Source organism: Aquarana catesbeiana, linkage group LG03, assembly GCF_042186555.1.
Source record: "Aquarana catesbeiana isolate 2022-GZ linkage group LG03, ASM4218655v1, whole genome shotgun sequence".
NCBI classification, from domain to species: domain Eukaryota; kingdom Metazoa; phylum Chordata; class Amphibia; order Anura; family Ranidae; genus Aquarana; species Aquarana catesbeiana.
Genome location: NC_133326.1, coordinates 195,310,818 through 195,330,572, shown reverse-complemented (window position 1 = coordinate 195,330,572; position 19,755 = coordinate 195,310,818). Strand labels below are relative to the sequence as shown.

General features: G+C 43.2%; 1 protein-coding gene across 7 annotated transcripts in view; it reads right to left on the bottom strand.

Moving 5' to 3' along the window:
- Nucleotides 1–17,655, bottom strand: part of KIF21A (kinesin family member 21A) — a 279,203-nt gene extending 261,548 nt beyond the window's left edge. For 6 of the 7 annotated variants that reach the window (XM_073619687.1, XM_073619690.1, XM_073619692.1 and 3 more), the window contains exon 1: nt 17,441–17,655. In XM_073619687.1, coding sequence (XP_073475788.1) covers nt 17,441–17,484 — 44 coding nt within the window. In that variant the 5' untranslated portion in view covers nt 17,485–17,655. The remainder of the gene's footprint in view (nt 1–17,440) is intronic. The other variant, XM_073619689.1, reaches the window with a different exon arrangement.
- Between the last annotated feature and the right edge of the window lie 2,100 nt (nt 17,656–19,755).

The following is a 19,755-nucleotide window of genomic DNA, read 5'->3' as shown; positions in this document are numbered from 1 at the left end:
GCAAGCAGAAAAAAAAAAAGACATGAGCAGCAATACATCAAACTAAGCAAGCATCCATTAGCTTGTAATCAATCTGGATTCATACACTTTGGGCAAAGATCTTTTTTAAAAGGATAACAAAATTTTAGATGGCAATAGTGCAAAAATGGGACATCTATCCCGAGTACCTGCCAAATTTGGCTATGTAGGTCAGTTCATACAGCCGATGCATAAAAATTAAATTTATATGGACTGCCAGCACTCATATCAGCACTAACACAAAAAAGAAGGGCCTGCTCGTACTAGATTGCAGTGTGCGGGAAAGCCGTGACGGCACGGTACAAAAGTGCCATGCGATGTGGTTGCCGTGCGTTCTAAAAAAGTAGTGCATGCACTACTATTGGTGCGGTGCAATTTCAACCCATTCAAAATTAATAGGACTGAAAATTGCACTGCACAAAACTGCATGTGAATCACACAGGAACCACACAGCGTTCTTGTGCGGTTCACATGCAGTTCCTAATGTGAATGGGCCCCAACAAATGGCTCTTCACGCTTCACAGGGCTGAGCTTTCGCATGAATGAGCCCTCACATCATGTAGCACTGCAAAAGCAGGAATTAGAGCCTGCACATGTAATGAGAAATATGGCTGTCCCCATGTACATAAATGATATTTTAGGTTTAAAATCGATAAGAGGACTTTTTACATACATATAAAAACAAACAGTTTACAGATTATATAACCTTTGAAACTAGTTTCTTATAGGACACACATGACCCTAAGGCGTGTTCTCAGCTTCTGTTTAGCCATTGCCGAGTGTCTACCACGTGTGGCAACGCATCATAACAAAGTGCTCTGGTGTGTAGCAGCACTTTGATCTACTCATATAAAAACTTGTGTCACTACACTGTGCTTACACTAAAGAATTATATGTGGAAGAAAGTAATAAACTTACAGCATCTACATAGCAAGGATGTATAACACACTGCATGTGTATCATTTTATTTACATTTTGAAATTGAGATATACTCAACCTTTAGGGCTCATTCACACAAGACAGCCACGCTGATCGCACGGCCGCTGGTGTACGCTGGCAGGAACTGGCAGGATATGTTGATCCCAGAGCACCACACCGATTCCCCTTTTTTTTTTGGTGAACTTCATTTCTGAAGTGCCATTTTTCACTGCCAAAAAACACCAAATGCCAATAAACGCTCATAAACGTGCGTTAATTAGCGTTCGGCGTTCTATTTTTTCAATGCATTGTGGGAGTTTGGAATACATTGTGGGATTTTTGGAGTGTCCTCTATATATTTTTATTAAAAACGCCAATAAACGCTAAAAAACGCTCATAAAAAACGCTAGTACAAAACGCTGTTAAAAGCACGTTTTTCGACCAGAGTTTTCTGCCAGCAATCTGGCATCCAGAAAAAGCTTTGGATCTCACCAATGAGGAGATAGAAGGGGAGGGGCCAAGCCATGGCTCTATGCGTGAATGGACATGCAGAGCCTGCGTGGGTGCAGCCAGAGCAAGCTGCTTGCTCTGGGGGCACTTGGCAGAGGTAGGGGCCAGGAGTACAGACGGGGGACCCAAGAAGAGGCCAATCATGGCTGCTCTGTGCAAAACCATTACACAGAGCAGGTATGTATAACATGTTTGTTATTTAAAAAAAAACAAAGACTTTAATATCACTTTCAATTGGCTATGCAGGAGACTAACTATTCTTAGAAGCTATTTTGTCAAAGCCCAGCTCTAGACAGTTAGGAACGCTAAACTTTTTACTGTTGTGTCCTCTTTAGGGAAATTGTTCTTCGCTTCCTCTCCATGCTATGGGTATCAAGTAGAGCAGGAGGTGTCACCAGTACAACAAAGTAGTCCATTGTTAAAACATTTATTTTCAGGGAGACAGATAGCAATTACAACTTGATAGAAAAATCTCTGTGTGACTGACAGCATTTAAAACTTGACCAAGTTTCTAGCCCTAAAGTTTTGTCTAGACTTGCGGTTCATGACTCTTTTTAAAAGAGTAAGTTCACCTTTTCACTATAAATGAAAAGGTGAACCAACTTCAAATATATCGGCCATTCCTACAGATCCCACTGCACATTAACAGCCTTGATGCCCTGTGCTGCAGTCTGTACATCGTACACCGCAATACACAGCCCCAGAATCAGTATATATTATAATACTCACTATGACAAACACTTATTAATCAGCATGGCAATTCCAACCAACGAGAAGCATTTCTTTTTTTGGGGACATCTTACAGGAAGAAAAAAAGCCTAAGATGCACATCTCATTGGACAGCATGGTCATTGCAAACATTATAATAGATACTCATTCTGGAGGCATGTATTGTGATATGCAAACTGCTACAACAGTGGCACGGGGCATCACAGCCACTGGAGGGGCAATCAGGATATTTGGAGCTAGCTTGTCTTTTCATTTTTCCTGTAAAGGTGAACTTACCCTTTAAGTCTCTTTTCTATGGCTTGCTTTTCTGTAACAAGGTCTGTTTTTCTTGCTGTGGGAAGATGCTTAAGCAATAACAAACCTCCAAAAACACACTGTTAATGTTTTCACAACAGGTCAGACAACTAACAACAGACACTGCAAAATAAGAAAATGGAAGTGTGCAAACAACCCCCCTCACCAGTAAATACACACCAAAACTAAAAGTATGAATGTTGCACCAAGCAAAAAAAAAAGCCATCAATTTTTAAGTGCAGTCTACAGTGACAATGCACACGGCAATGTTTTTGTTCTTCCAGAATCCATGAATAATTAACCTGAAGATGCAGAGTGGATGAGAAAATACTGGACATTCTGGTAAATGTGATCACAGTCTATAGTACAATCATGGAAAATAAAATCAGATACCAAAATAAGCATGAAATGTATCTGTAGCTTTCTAAATAATACTGTCATTTATATTATTATTTATACATAAATATAATGTGTGATCTCTGTCTGTGGATCTATTGGTCCCCTGGCCACTCTCTGCAATGTTGCATGCTCTCAAACATCTCACAATGCTGAGTCACATCATACAGCTCCAGGCCATGGGGGAAGGAGAGTGGGGAGACCGTATAGATTACGTGTATGCTTAGCCTTTAGTAAGAATTAAACTCAAACCTTTATTTTTTTTTTAATGAACTTGAAGCTCTAAGATAAGCAGACAATTTGCTGGCCCAAAGTCCTTTAGCAGCTCTTCAAACTTACTGTCAGGTCCACGCTTGCCGAATATGAGGTCATTGAAGGACAATGAGTCACCATCCACTGTCCTTTAATTAGTTTTAGGGAGCAAGAGGAGTGGCTTGCCGTGGGCCTGTGTGTGTGCGCATTAATGCACACAGCCAGCAGGGAGAGTGCAAACAAGGGTATCGCCACAGCACGCTGTAAGAGAAAGGTGCCACTATAGAAAAGAAAGGTGAAGGGGGAGTAGTAATGGGGCTGGCCAAACCAGGAAGATTGGAAAGTTTTAAAAAGGATGAGTGTTCAGAAAAAAATGGGAGCGGAAACTGAAGTTACACACTGCAGAGCTCAGGGAGGAGAGCTCTGAGAGCTGATTGGAGGGAAAGGACACATCCCCTTTCACAAAGCACACAGGAACAGAGCTGAGGCTGTCCAATCACAGGGTGTGTGCTGGAGCTCTCTCTCCCGAAAAAAAATAAATAAATAACTTGTCAGAGGTGACTTGTGATGATAGAGGAAGGAAGCAGACAGAAATGACACCTGGGGGTTTATTTACTAAAGCTAGAGAGTGCAATATTAGTCACAGCTCTGCATAGAAACCAATCAGCTTACAGGTTTTATTGGTTAATTGAACAAGCTGAGGTAAGAAGCCGATTGGTTCCTATGCAGAAATGTGACTCATTTTGCACTCCCTAGCTTTAGTAAATAACCCCCTTCATGCTCTGGATTGAGACAAGTATACAATACAATAACCCAGCAGAAGGATCCCCCCATCCCCACTGGTTTGCATGGATAGAGGAATCGGTTAGATTTCATTAATTTAGTCTGCAGGCTGAATGAAAGAAATCTAACAATGTATAGTCCGCTTTGGTCATGAAGTCAGACCTCCCAGGAACAGTGTGAAACTAACTGCCTTCAAAAAGGCACATTAAGAAGCATTTTACAGCTACTAAAAAAGTAACATGCATCTTGTGACACCTGCTCTCATGCAGGACTTCTATTTTAAACATGGCTGACAGGTCAATTTAAGCACATCTTGCATCTAATGAAGTTTCAGAGCAATAACCCTTTTTTTTTTTTTTTTTTTTTTTTTTAAAACCGAGTTCCTCTTCAAGAGTGTAGAATGTAGGTTGCATAATTGAAAGGCCTTCATCACTAAGCCAGCTACTTTGCCTAAAAGCTCGCTGTAACTATGACAGCACACTGAAAGTGACTAGACTTCCCTATTTACCAATTTGAATTATTTAACAGTGGCATTAATGTTACTGTGTCTAACGGTGACACAAACAGTTGCAGTGCTAGACTAGATGTTGAACAGATCCACATCATATCTCAAATCTGAGATGACTATTCTGCACTTTTAAGATGATTCTTGTATTAAGACATTTACATCAGTACACTATTTGGTAAGCCACAGGAAGTAGCTCAGGAAGTACTCAAGGTGAAGCATCAAATAATACTGTCCTCTCCCAACTGATGAAATACACAGTCTACTAATACAGTCAAAAGATGTATGAGATACAAGAGCATAAGATCACATGTACAATAGTTTATTCAATATCTTACAACTACAGTACATTATGCTAATATTTTTCTTTGCCTTATTACTGCTACAAGACAATGATCTGTCATGGTTCATCCTACTACTACTAACCAAAAATAAAAGATAAATACCGTATATACTTGAGTATAAGGCGACCCAAATATAAGCCGGGGCACCTAATTTTACCACAAAAAAATCTCTGAAACTTATTGACTCGAGTATAAGCCTAGGGTGAGAAATGTGCAGCTACTGTAAGTGGAGAAGAGGGTCAACAATGCCCATTTGCAGCCTCATGTCCCCCAAACTTCAAACTTGGTGGTTAAGGGTTCCTATATGCCCCCTAGCTGCAGCCAAAATTTGGGGTCTCTGGACCCAAAGGGTCCCGAAAGGACATTGCTGCAGATGGACACAGTTTACCGACTTTGGGGCCCCGTATCTCGGGGCCACTTGGTGCTAGGAACCCCAAATTTGGTGTGCAAACCCAGTGGAACGAGCACAACAAAGCTGGGGTTCCTAGCACCAAGAGGGCCCGAGATACGGGGCCCCAAAGTCAGTTCGGAAAATGTCAAGCACTTTTCTGCAGCAGAGAATGACATTTTCTGAACCGACTTTGGGGCCCTGTATCTCATATCTGGTGCTAGGAACCCTAGCTTTGGATATGGTGTAGTGCTAGTTCCACTGGGTTTGCACACCAAATTTGGGGTTCCTAGCACCAAGTGGCCCCAAAGTCGGTTCGGAAAATGTCATTTTCTGCTGCAGAAAAGTGCTTGACTCGAGTATAAGCCGAGGGGGGCATTTTCAGCACAAAAAAAAAAAAATGTGCTGAAAAACTCGGCTTATACTCGAGTATATACAGTATATGAATTCAATGGGATACGCGATTAGCCTTAAACTGGCTGTACACTATACAATCTCTGTCTAACCTCCTTCAGGTTTACCAAAACGATATAATATGAGGACATACCTAAATGATCCATTCATCAGGCAGGTCCTTGCATTGCATAGTTGATAGTAGAAATAAAGGAGATTGCACAATCAGACAGTATAGTGAATGGTCAGCTTTAGCACTACTGTCCATCATCTGCTTCTTCATGTTGCAAACTGTTTGTACTAAGGGATGAGAATGTTCTGCTGTCAATAGGTAAAACTTTTGACAGGATAAGGAAGGACCTGTACTTGTAGGTCAGGTCAATGCTTCGTACAAACACTTTGATTCATCAGACTCATATACAGAGAAAGGAACTTGTACAGCACAGAATCACCATGTGACAGCAGCACAAGATGACAAGGGTGAGGTTAAGGTAAATAAATTGAATGAACTTTCCCAGGCAAACTGTTTTCTTGGATAGCACTGCCAGTGCTACCACTTTGCCTGCTCAGTGGACATATTCTTGAGCTGGCAGACTTCAACGGAGACCGACCTGTGTGTATATGCTCTTTCACACGTGCGGTCTGCCCGATGGACTCCGCTTTGCTCAGCGGGGGAAATTGATTCGCTGATCCCCGCTAAGCAGGCGGATGACAGGTCCGTCTCCGCTCACTGTGCTGAGACAGACCTGTCAGATCCCCACTCTCCTCTATGGGGAGTTCGGATGAAAACGGACCGCCTGTCAGTTTTCATCTGATCAGATCTTTCAGACGGATGGAAAACAGGGTCACCATCCTTCTGGATTTCACAGACACGATCGGATATCGGTGGATGTCAGCGAACATGTCACCGCTGACATCTGCCGCTCCATAGGAGGTGAATTAAGTGTACGATCAGGTCCGCCTGAAAAACTGACAGGCAGACCTGACCAAAAAGCCTGTGTGAAAGAGGCCTAACTTGAAAAAGTACATGCATATTAGGTGTGCTGCAACTTCACTGGTAGAATGTTTGTTCCAGGTCACTGAATAAAGGTCAAGGATAACAGTCCTGGTGCATGCTCCTTTAAAGAGAGGATAACAATGATGGCTCTTAAAGAATTCTAATATATATTCCTAACTCAAAAACGTACCTTCTGTTGCTCTCAGTCTCCCCTGAATTCCTTTTTTAGTTGCTGCAATCCTACTTCCTGTTAGTAGGGATGCACTGAAATTTCGGCCGCCGAAACATATCGGCCGAAAATGGCCTGTTCGGCAATTTGCCAAAAGAGAAAAACGGCCGATAATGGAACCGAAAACGTGGCGGGGCCTGGACGTGGCGGGGCCTGGATGGGGCGGGGCTCCGCCCCCCGCTCCCTGGTGCCACCTATCACGGGGGCTTCCTATAGCGTAGAAGAGAGGAGAGCCGCCGCCTGGTTGATTAGAGTTCCGGGAACATCACAGCTTTCATTTCAATAGCTGTGTGTTCTCCGCCGCGCCCCGTCACATACAGCTCCTCCCCCTTGTCCTGGAAACTTTGATAGACAGATCACCCGTCCCAGGGGCGAGGGGCTGTATGTGACAGCACGCGGCGGGGAACACACAGCTATTTAAATGAAAGCTGTGATGTTCCCGGCGCTCTAATCAACCAGGCGGCGGCTCTCCTCTCTCTTCCCCTGCACAGGCTGGCTGTAATGGGGGACACTGGCTGGCTGCACTAGGGGACACTGGCTGGCTGCACCTGACGGGCACTGGTGAGGCTGCATTGATCTCCTGTACCATATCCCCAGTCTCTGACCATCTCCTGTACCATATCCCCAGTCTCTGACCATCTCTTGTACCATGTCCCCAATATCTGACCATCTCCTGTATGAAAATATTTTTAAAAAAACAAACAAACAGTCACTTTCAGTATCGGTGCTTTTTTGGTATCGGTTTTTGGCCTAGTGTATTTTTCATTTTTGGTATCGGTTTCGGCACCAAAAAACCCATTTGGTGCATCCCTACCTGTTAGACCTAGAGGGTAGCTACATACATTATCCATGGTTCCACTTTATGTAGGCACATTGCCAACCTATCTTGCTCACTCCTGAAATAGACTTAAGCCCCGTACACACGATCGGAAATGGCGCCAGCAAAACTCCAAAGAGAGCTTTTTGACGGAAAATGCGACAGTGTGTATGTTCCATCGGTCTTTTGCTGGTGGAATTCCAGCCAGCAAAATATTGAGAGCATGTTCTCTATTTTTCGGTCGGGAAAAGTTCCTATCTGAAAATGCGACCGTCTGTATGCAATTCGGACGGGCAAAAAACGAAGCATGCTTGGAAACAATTCGACGCATGCTCGGAAGCACTGAACTTCATTTTCTCGGCCCGTCGTAGTGTGGTACGTCACCGCGTTCTTGCGGTCCAAAGTTCATAGAGCTTTTGTGTGACCGTGTGTATGCAAGGCAAGCTTGAGCGGAATTCCGTCTGAAAAACCATCAAAGTTTTTTCTGACGGAAATTCCGATCCTGTGTACGCGGCATAAGAACCCTGAACTATGGGATTTGCAGTGTGCAAACAGCGGTGTACGTTACCACAACTGACATGCACTAAAAACTCACATCACTGAGGACATTTTAAGAAGTACCAAATGTTTTCATAAAAAATAGATTACAGAGCCATTAGGTAGTGGATCTGTATGGTTTATTTATTTTTTAAATAAGAATATTGTTTAGCGTCACTTTAAATACCAAAACTGACAGGTTCCCTTTAATCAAAATATAGATATAGATATTGCGAACGAAGACCTGGCAAGCAGTACCATCTCATAGACTGCCAATTATGATCCACATACCAACAAACTCTTGCTTTATCTTCCTAGAATACATGACTGTTGGCACAAGGTAAATAAGGAATTAGGTTACAGATGATTATATGAACAGTGAATGCATTCACACAATGTTGCATGTTTAAATTGTACTGTATCTTTGTTATCATTTAAAGAAAATCATCCAACTTGCATTTCATCTGCAATCTCATAAACCCTGAGTAAACCTCTTTGTGCTCCAACTGGATCATGGGCACATGCTTGCTGCCATTCAGACTAATGCAATCATGTACAATAAAACTTGCTTTGTCATCATCAAGCGTTTCTACTGCAAAAGCTGCATACTGATATTTAGATCTGGGCTGCAAATGACAGAGCAATAGATAAAATAACCATAGACCTGATTGGATGGCCTGCTAATCCAGCCAAATGTAAAGTGTCATTAAACACATATCATAAAAAATGATCAACAAATGCTGTCCTACATGCTGGTCATAACTACTCAGTCACTATGAGTTTTATTTTCTGTATTCTGAAAAAGAAAAAAAAAAACCTGGTTGATCCTGCTGTTCCCCATCTCCCCAAAGCAGTTGGGGATTTTGCAGAGCAGTGTTGGCAGCTCTGCACATGCTCAGTTTTCAGTGTATTTCTACCGTAAAGATATCCTCCCTATCACATCTGAGCGCCCCATTTGACTATAGAGTCATACATGTGGGTGTATACACTCTGGTAAATAACAGCACACTCCCTCCTCCTCCATGCCCACTAACCAGCTAAACACAATGAGGGTAGGATATTAAATCTTGATTGATGGAGGCTCCACCTTCTTGTTTTTCTAAGGCTGGCCATACATTATGACATTTTCTAGTACAATTTTCCTTTAGGATTTACCAGAATAATATAATATGAAGTCAGACCTAAACACTTTCAGTTTGTATGCAATCAGGCAGGCCATTGTACTATATAGTTGGAGGTAAATCTAAAGGAAATTGAACAAGAAAATTGTATAAAGTATGGCCAGCTTAAGACACAGGCTGCAGGGGCGTGACACAGCCTGTGACTGGCAGAAATCTGCCCACAACACGTTATTGCCAAAAAATAATAAAGATTTGATTTCAAATATATATTTGCATGACAATTAAAAACAGTTTATTGATATTCAATTTGTTTTGTGTTTTTTTTGTTTTCTTTTTTATGTTGTATTCCAAAGGCTGTTTTTTTAACACATGACTAGTAGCAGAGGACTAGAAGCTCCTCCTGCTTATGTTTCCCTGCAGACAGGCTGGGAAAGATCTGGGTCATGTGACAGCTGTATATTGGATTAGGGAAAGATACTTAGATGTTATTAAAAAAAATATATATATACAGTGCTATCATTTACATACAGAAAGAAAAGGGATCATGGAAATTTAAAAGAGAAATTTAGGTTTTATTTTTTAATTATACTTACCTAGGTAGATGCAACATCGGTCCGATGCTGCATCTGTACCCCGCCGGCTCTAAGGCTGAAAACGGACCGATCAAAGACCGCTGAATCTTTCCATTCTCCATGAGCAAAAAGCTGATGACTGCCAGACACAGGCTCTCTGCTCTGCCCTCTCCATGCTCACTGGAGCGCTGAGCTGTGAAGGGGGTGGGAGCAGCTGGCTCAGGCTCTCAGTGGCTCACTGAGGGGCTGAGCCAGGTACCGATCCAGGCATCTGGGTGGTTCCCAACCACATGGTCGCGATCTTTCCCGAGTCTAGACCACCTCTGTGACATCAGCAGACAGTGGGCTAAAACTGGTCACAGGAGTGCAGAACGAACTGCACTCCTGTGTTCCACAGGCAAAGTACAGCCAGACGAGCTTTGGCTGAACTTCTCTTTTAACAGTGTGTGTTTAGTATCTCTTTAATAGACAGTCCTCAGTTAATGAGCACAAGCAGTATGGGGTTCAGCTCTTGAACTGTAGACAACTTACGTTTCAACCGATTACTGCTGAATCGACTGTAATTTGAGCAGTGGGTGGCCCTGCAGGCACCACCTAGCTTGACAAATAAAAATCAACCAAGCCAGGTGGAAAACATTTGACCGAACAGCGACTGCATAAACCCTGTATAATAATAATAATAATAATAATTTAACCAGATTCAGGCAGACGCAGGTGACACGGCTGCCTAAATACAAAAGATGGCAGTGGAGATTTCTCCAGCCACACTTTCAGCACAGATGAGAAATCCAATTAATCTCTGAGCAGTGTATGGCTACTATTAGAGCAGAGATACCATTGGAGGAAATAGCAAAGAATGCCAGAGCTGTCTAGATCTGCACACCCTTTTGCCTTCACAGGCAAACACTTGGCCAATCCAGGGCATTAAAATAGCAGACTGCAGAAATGGAAAGGTGAGTACATGCTGCTGAGGAGGGTTGCAATAAAACAAGCCTGTTGCTTTGACTGGCCTGGGAGACATTTGTGTTAATCTTTAAACACTTTCACTATTCCTCACACCAACAATGGGGCACCACTGCTCGCACCCACCCCAACAATGGGGCACCATTCCTGGCACTGACCCCAACAATGGGGCACCATTTCTGATCTACACACTAGTTTCAGAGCAGCGACTCAAAAAGGTACCAACTATCAGACAGCCAGGCAACTAGTATTTTAGGAACATAATCACTTAAAAGCAGCCCACATATTTCTCTCAATGTATGTTTCCTTTAAATACCTCCCCTTCCTCAATTCATTTTATGGAGTAGACACTCACACGCCAAGCCTGAATTATTACATCCCTATAAATTGCCATTCAGAGACCATTGAGATCTATTTGTGTGCATAGAGGGTTTTTTTTTGTTACAGGGAGTTGCATTGTCATGCATCAACATGTGTTTGCTTTGCGCATTGACATGGTTTTTGATGTGTGTTGATGTCCGTTTTGAACTCATTTTTTTAACTCTGTGTGAAAATATAGAGCGTTGTTTTTTCCTTTTTTTTTACCCGAAGTGCTTAAAACCCAGTCCTGGGTAGTGGCAGGAAAAATAGGTGGTTAAACATCCCAACCTCCCTCCGTTAAAGTGGAACTAAACTCACTGATTTAAAGTAGAAGTAAACCCACCTATTATTTTCAGCCAAGGAAGCTGCCATCTTGGCCTTTGTTTAATCATCAACTGCCATGATTACTCACGTGATCAGTTATGACACCAGCCATTTGATGGTTTGACAGTTTGGTTGAGAACACAACCAATGTGACAGTTACATTCCCGACAAGTGACAGGAATGTAACCGTTTTTTTTAACCTGTAAAATCAATGGGTTTACTTCCGCTTTAACCGTTTAAAAAAACAGTTCCATTCCCACATGCTGGGAATGTAACTGTCACATTGGTTCTGCTCTCAATCAAACTGTCAAACCATCCAATAACTGGTGTCATAACTGATCACATGTGCAGCAAACTGAGGCCAAGATGGCAGCTTCCTTAGAAGACAGAAAAGTTTACTTCCACTTCAAAGTGTAAGTTCACCTTTTCACAAAAAAATAAAAAGGTGATCTAACATCCTACACCCTCCCCACCTCCTGGCCCCCTCTGTACTTACCTTAGAGGATGAATAGCTTTCGCTCCCCATGCAGTCTATGCAGGGTTCCAGGGATTTGAAAGCCACGTTCTTCTACCAGGACAGATCAAAGCGACTGATTGACCAATCAGAATCGCTTTAATCTGTCCTGGCTTTCCTAAAAAACAAAAAAAGAGGAAGAAGTCTGCACTGGCTGTGTGGGCAAATAAAGTTATTCATCCTTTTCATAGCTGGTGATGGGGAGGGTGTGTAAGTTGTTAGTTCATCATTTTATTTTCAGTGAAAAGGTGAACTTACACTTTAAGCTGCAAAGGCAGCTGGACAAGGTTGTATACTTGCTGCATCTTTGATGCAAGAATTCTATCCATGTCACAGTGAACGGGGCCTCAATGCAACCTCCCTCCAACTGTGTGTAACATTGTGATACAGGCTTTTAGGGAATAAAAGACAGTGAGGAAGGAACATATTGCTTCATCGCCTGTCAAACAACTTCTGAAAAGCAATCCACTGTGGATCATACTGCAGAAGGAAAGGCTGATGTACATGATCCATTTGAGCCCTAGCAATCTCTGGAGGAACCCTGGTTGAGAATGGCTGATCTGCCCAATTAAGGGTCCACTCACACCAGCCAGAGCATTATGATGCAGTGGCTGGAGTAAGGTGCAGTCTGGCGGAGATCACCGCTCGGTAGTGCAACTTTTTTTTTCTGGGAATTATGAGGACGGGCGTAACATTCAAATTGTTAAATAAATTGGACAGTAAATAGGAAGCTTGTCAGCATAAAGATATTATTGTGACCAAATATCTACTTACATTTTTCAAAAAGAAGAAGAAATAGAATAAACTGAGCAGGGAAGAAAGTCCTCGACCATAGTGGACGTTCAGAGAAACAGGTCTTCAAGTTGCTTCTTGAAGTGGTCTGTATGTATACATGAATATTATGAATTCAATATTGTATAATTAAAATTGATTTTAATTCAAACAAATATTCTAGAAAGGGGAAGAAAAAATATAATTATATTCATTGTCTTACCTAATAGAACCAGCTTGTACCAGATATTCCAGGGTAGTTAGTGATAGCTGAAACAGACAGCCAGGTATAGGTAAAATCAATTTGGGAGAACCTCCCACTATATGAAAGCCAGTGGTCCAGAAAGTAATAAATGGTCCCCGATACACATCTGTTTAAGGGGATACAGAAGGAAAAAAGCCTCTTGTCAGTATATATAGTCAGAGAACTATCTCTCACTATTAGGATAATGGCGGTTTAGGAATGGCATCTACAACATAGGACAGCTACCTTGAACATTGAAGTTTCTGGAGCTCCCCACTCAGATGACAGCGCCGCACAGAGTAAAAGCAGCCGTGAGAGACGCCAGTCCAGAGCGTCTCTTTGTACGCCAGTCCCCGATAGTGACGTCAGTCCGTCGGCCGGAAATTACGTTCACACACCCGGCCGGTCTCTAGTGCGCATGCGCCCGACCTCTGAACCGTCACCCCGCATCCAATAGGAGCGGGGGGCGGTCTGAGTGTCCGGTGCAGCTGCAGAGCATAGCAGCTAAAAGCGCCGCTGAGAACCGATTGGCTGTACCAGACAGCGCTTTGCGGCCGCATAGTACACCGCATCACCACGCCAATTTGGAAGAAGAAAGAGATTAGTTCAAAAACGTTAGTTGTTATAGCAGAAAAGGAAGAATGGGCAAAAGGAGAAAGAGGGAAAAAAAAAAGAGAATAAGGCAAAGCAGGAAAAGAAAAGGAAATATCCCCCAAAAAAAGTCTGTTTCAGCTATCACCAACTACCCCGGGAGAACTGGTACAAGCTGGTTCTATTAGGTGAGACAATGAATATAATTATATTTTTTTCTTTATTCCCCTTTCTAGAATATTTGTTTGAATTAAAATCAATTTTAATTATACAATATTGAATTCATAATATTCATGTATACATACAGACCACTTCAAGAAGCAACTTGAAGATCTGTTTCTCTGAACGTCCACTATGGTCGAGGACATTTTTCCACCGCTCAGTTTATTCTATTTCTTCTTCTTTTTGAAAAATGTAAGTAGATATTTGGTCACAATAATATCTTTATGCTGACAAGCTTCCTATTTACTGTCCATTCAACAATTTGAATGTTACGCCCGTCCCCATAATTCCCATGTTCCATGCCAATGTTTCTTTTTTCTGCCCTTTTTGGGCTTTTCTATGTGTTTTCATGTGGTAGTGGGGAGGTTTTGGCCGGGGGTTACGGTCTGAATTGCCAAGGTCATTGGGGCAACAGTATTACACATCAATGTTTGTTAGTTATATATGTAGAATGTGATGAACTTATGCTTATTCTTTTGTTCATAGAATATGCCAAAAAACTCCTGAGGAAACGTTATTGAACGCGCAACATGTAGAGCAAGCCGAGTTATATGATACACTGGGGGTTATTTACTAAAGGAAAATCCACTTTGCACTGCAAGTGCACTTGAAAGTAAAGTCGCTGTAGATCCGAGGCGGACATGCATGTAAAATAAAAAACAGCATTTTAGCTTGCACATGATTGGATGATAAAATCAGCAGAGCTTCCCCTCATTTCAGATCTACTGCACTTCCAAGTGCACAGTGGATTTGCCTTTCGTAAACCCCCCACTGTCTCTTCAAAACCTCCTATTATTGTGAAAAGTGAATTGCTCGGGTTTCCGAATGTTTCAACATCAAATTTGATTATGTAGATGGTGTAATTAATATGCTCATAGGCACAATCTGTGAATATATGGCATTTTATGTATGTGTTTTTTAGTTCTCTCTTTGTAATAACTATTATATTTTTTTTTTATAAAAAGCTTCTTTGTTTTATGCCTACAAAGTCCATCATCCAAAATTTCCTTCAACAACCGTCCAGGGTTGTTGGGAAGAGGCCCTTGTCCCCATCAATATGGGGACAAGCACCCCCCCCCCCCTTTTCTGGCCTGCCAGGCTGCATGCCCAGATAGGAGTCGGATACTGATTTTGTTGACGACCTTACAAGTGGAGCTTCCCCTTTTGTGTGGAGTTCTGCTTAAAGGACATGTGCATTTTTTTATGCATTTTGCCATATTGGACCCAGGAAAAAATTGCAGCATGTTCTATATTTGATGACTACACTGAAACACACACTACTGGTGTGAACTAGGGCCATTGGAATCCACGTTAAATATTGTCCATGTGTATTTGGGGTTCCCCAGGGTTCTGTGCTGGGACCAATCCTATTTAATTTGTTCATAAAGGACCTGGAGGATGGGATAAACAGTTCAACCTCTGTATTTGCGGACGATACTAAGCTAAGCAGGGCAATAACTTCTCCGCAGGATGTGGAAACCTTGCAAAAAGATCTGAACAAATTAATGTGGTGGGCAACTACATGGCAAATGAGGTTCAATGTAAAATAATGTATCTGGGTGGCAAAAATATGAATGCAATCTATACACTGGGGGGATAACCTCTGGGGGAATCTAGGATGGAAAAGGACCTGGGTCCTAGTAGATGATAGGCTCAGCAATGGTATCCAATGCCAAGCTGTTGCTAACAAAGCAAACAGAATATTGGCATGCATTAAAAAGGGGATCAATTCCAGGGATAAAACGATAATTCTCCCGCCTTACAAGACTCTGGTCCGGCCGCACCTGGAGTATGCTGTCCAGTTCTGGGCACCAGTCCTCAGGAAGGATGTACTGGAAATGGAGCGAGTACAAAGAAGGGCAACAAAGCTAATAAAGGGTCTGGAGGATCTTAGTTATGAGGAAAGGTTGCGAGCACTGAACGTATTCTCTCTGGAGAAGAGGGATATGATTTCAATATACAAATACCGTACTGGTGACCCTACAATAGAAGTGAAACTTTTTCGCAGAAGAGAGTTTAACAAGACACGTGGCCACTCATTAAAATTAGAAGAAAAGAGGTTTAACCTTAAACTACGTAGAGGGTTCTTTACTGTAATGCCCCGTACACACGGTCGGACTTTGTTCGGACATTCTGACAACAAAATCCTAGGATTTTTTCCGACGGATGTTGGCTCAAACTTGTCTTGCATACACACGGTCACACAAAGTTGTCGGAAAATCCGATCGTTCTGAACGCGGTGACGTAAAACACGTACGTCGGGACTATAAACGGGGCAGTGGCCAATAGCTTTCATCTCTTTATTTATTCTGAGCATGCGTGGCACTTTGTCCGTCGGATTTGTGTACACACGATCGGAATTTCCGACAACGGATTTTGTTGTCAGAAAATTTTATCTCCTGCACTCCAACTTTGTGTGTCGGAAAATCCGATGGAAAATGTCCGATGGAGCCCACACACGGTCGGAATTTCCGACAACACGCTCCGATCGAACATTTTCCATCGGAAAATCCGACCGTGTGTACGGGGCATAAGAGCGGAATTCCCTTCCACAGGCGGTGGTCTCAGCGGGGAGCATCGATAGCTTCAAGAAACTATTAGATAAGCACCTGAATGACTGCAACATACAGGGATATATAATGTAATACTGACACATAATCACATACATAGGTTGGACTTGATGGACTTGTGTCTTTTTTCAACCTCACCTATGTAATTTGATACACCCCCCCCATCAAATCATTCCCTGCATCTATCACCTTTTGTACCATCACCCCCTCCCTTTAGAACGTAAGCTCTACAAGCAGGGCCCTCCTGTATCGTACTGTAATTGTGCTGTCCCCCCTCTACATTGTAAAGTGCTGCGTAAAATTGTTGGCGGTACATAAATCGCGAATAATAATAATAATAATAATAATAATAATATGATGCAGAACAAAAAAACACACTGGACTTAATAGGGGAGTGAACCTGAATATCCCATAAGCCCGCTTGTGACAGGTTCTCTTTCAGCAATTCTGATAGAACACTTTCATCCGGGGGTCTCATCCAGCGAACCATAAAGTGATATTTCTCTGAACGATCGTCCAGCACCTGAGGATGAGAAGTACCCGGCCTTGTCACCAGATCATTTCACTATCTGTGTGAACAAAAATCAGCTTTCCCTGGCCGCTAACCTATCCCATTAATTAAAAGGTCAGAAGAAACAAAAAGCAAACAATGCCAACCTCAGATGGTGCGCTGCAATAAAGTAACACTCAACAACAATCAACCACCACAAGCACATTTTTAGCATTCACAGGAGTCCTTGAAAGCATTGTTTACCCGATCCTGTGACAACAAGCCCACAGGGGACAATAAATGGGTTAATGATTGCACAGTCCAGTGTAAAGGTGCAATGTCAGCTCAGACCACACACAGATATGGGGGGGGGGGGGGGGGGGGTCACCATGACAGGTGAAGGGCGCACATCCTCCACCCTGCTGTGTACTCAGGGTAGGCCCTGACAGGTGCACTCCATGAATGAGGGGGCTGGGGCACGTGACCCGAGCAGGAAGCCAGGCTGGGCCTCCTCAGGTGCAGTGTGCGCCCCCTATAGAGGGGTACAGGTGCACAAAGCCACCCCCTGCAACCCACAACATCACCTACCGGAGAGCCACCCGCACCGAGCTTTCATCCTGCATGCCCGACATGACGGCCCGAGTCCCGGCTCCGAGCTGGGGGAGATGTTCACTCGTCCTCCGCCTCAACAACTGCCATCTGACGCCAGCACTGCTCACCCCGGGACATCGCTTGTGTGAGGAGAGGAGCCGGGAGAGAGGGGGAGGAGCTACGCCGAGACGGGCGTACAACGCCCCCTACCGCCTCTCTCAGTGTACTGCGTCACCGCAACACGCCCCCTGACCTCACTACAGGTCCCTTCTCCGTCATCTGTCACCCGTACGGGCGAGTGACAGCGGGAGGGTGACGTCATGGGACAAGGAGACCTTCCCCTGCAGTGATGGTGTGATCACAGAGTACTGGAGACATGCAGTGATACAGAAGAAGAGGAATGGTCATGGGCCACACAAGATCCACTAACAATGAGGAGAGCTGATGAGCATAGCTCCCATCTGTCCCAGATTTCGGGGACTGTTCCTGATTCCTCCTCATTTGTCCCTCATTTTGGTCTGATCTATAAAGATGTATATAAAATGCACTTTTTATCTATCAAAAAGTGTTTTCCAGCACTAAACCTTTCATCTGATTTCTAAATTGTTGCATTTGTTAATTCCAAAAGCCAATATAAATGAATAGTAGTGGTATAAAAAAAGACTTGTGGGTTTAACCAATCTTGTTTTTTGTACAATTCCCCTTTAAGGTGGCGTGGCAAGGGGTGTGTCATATGCCTGCCTACTTTTGCTGATAGGTGTCCCTCATTCCCATCTCAAAAAGTTGGGAGTTATGTATGAGGCATATCACAAGTTAAAGCAGATCTCCCCCCCGCCTTTAGCGTTAAAGCACCACTCATTTTAGAGGCGCTGTAACGCTGTTTCGCCAAATGTGGCGGGGCAGACATGCGGAGCTTCCCCTTTTGGATGGGGTCCGCTTTAATGATCACTGATATAAATAATGTACCTATCTGAGTAATGCAACTTTTTTGTAATATTTTTTATTATGGAAGTAAAAGAGTGCAACATAAAACTAGTGCGATCTTTGACAATGTTTTTGATAAACTACCAATTCAATATCAGGTTGGATCATAGGCCTGCGCAGGGGGTGTGCCAGGTGTGCTTGGGCACAAGACATGGTTCCAGTAATCCATGTCCTTAGTCTGCTTGTCTTCAGCAAACTGTTTGCGGGCTTTCTTGTGCATCATCTTTAGAAGAGGCTTCCTTCTGGGATGACAGCCATGCAGACCAATTTGATGCAGTGTGTGGTGTATGGTCTGAGCACTGACAGGCTGACCCCCCACCCCTTCAACCTCAGCAGCAATGCTGGCAGCACTCATACATTTATTTCCCAAAGACAACCTCTGGATGTGATGATGAGCATGTGCACTCAACTTCTTTGGTCAACCATGGCGAGGCCTGTTCTGAGTGAAACCTATCCTGTTAAACCACTGTATAGTCTTGGCCACCGTGCTGAAGCTCAGTTTCAGGGTCTTGATAATCTTCTTATAGCCCTAGGCCAGTGATGGCGAACCTTGGCACTCCAGATGTTTTGAAACTACATTTCCCATGATGCTCAACTACACTGCAGAGTGCATGAGTATCATGGGAAATGTAGTTCCAAAACATCTGGGGTGCCAAGGTTTGCCATCACTGGCCTAGGCCATCTTTATCTAGAGCAACAATTCTTTTTTCAGATCCTTTAGAGAGTTCTTTGCCATGAGGTGTCATGCTGAACTTCTAGTGACCAGTATGAGAGAGTGAGAGCGATAACACCAAATTGAACACACCTGCGACCTTGTAACACTAACAAGTCACATGATACCGTGGAGGGAAAATTTTATTTATTTCAGGTACTTATATAGCGTTGTCAATTTACGCAGCACTTTACATATACATTGTACATTCACATCAGTCCCTACCCTCAAGGAGCTTACAATCTAAGGTCCCTAACTCACATTCATATACTTGGGCCAATTTAGACAGGATTCAATTAACCTACCAGCATGTCTTTGTAGTGTGGGAGGAAACCGGAGTACCCGGAGGAAACCCACGCAGGCACAGGGAGAACATGCAAACTCCAAGCAGGTAGTGTCGTGGTTGGGATTCAAACCAGTGACCCTTCTTACTGCTAGGCAAGAGTGCTACCCACTACACCACTGTGCTGCTGGCTAGTTGGGCCCAATTTTGACATTTTCACTTAGGGGTGTACTCACTTTTGTTGCCAGCAGTTTAGACATTAATGGCTGTGTGTTGAGTTATTTTGAGGGGACAGCCAATTTACACTGTTATACAAGCTGTACACTCACTACT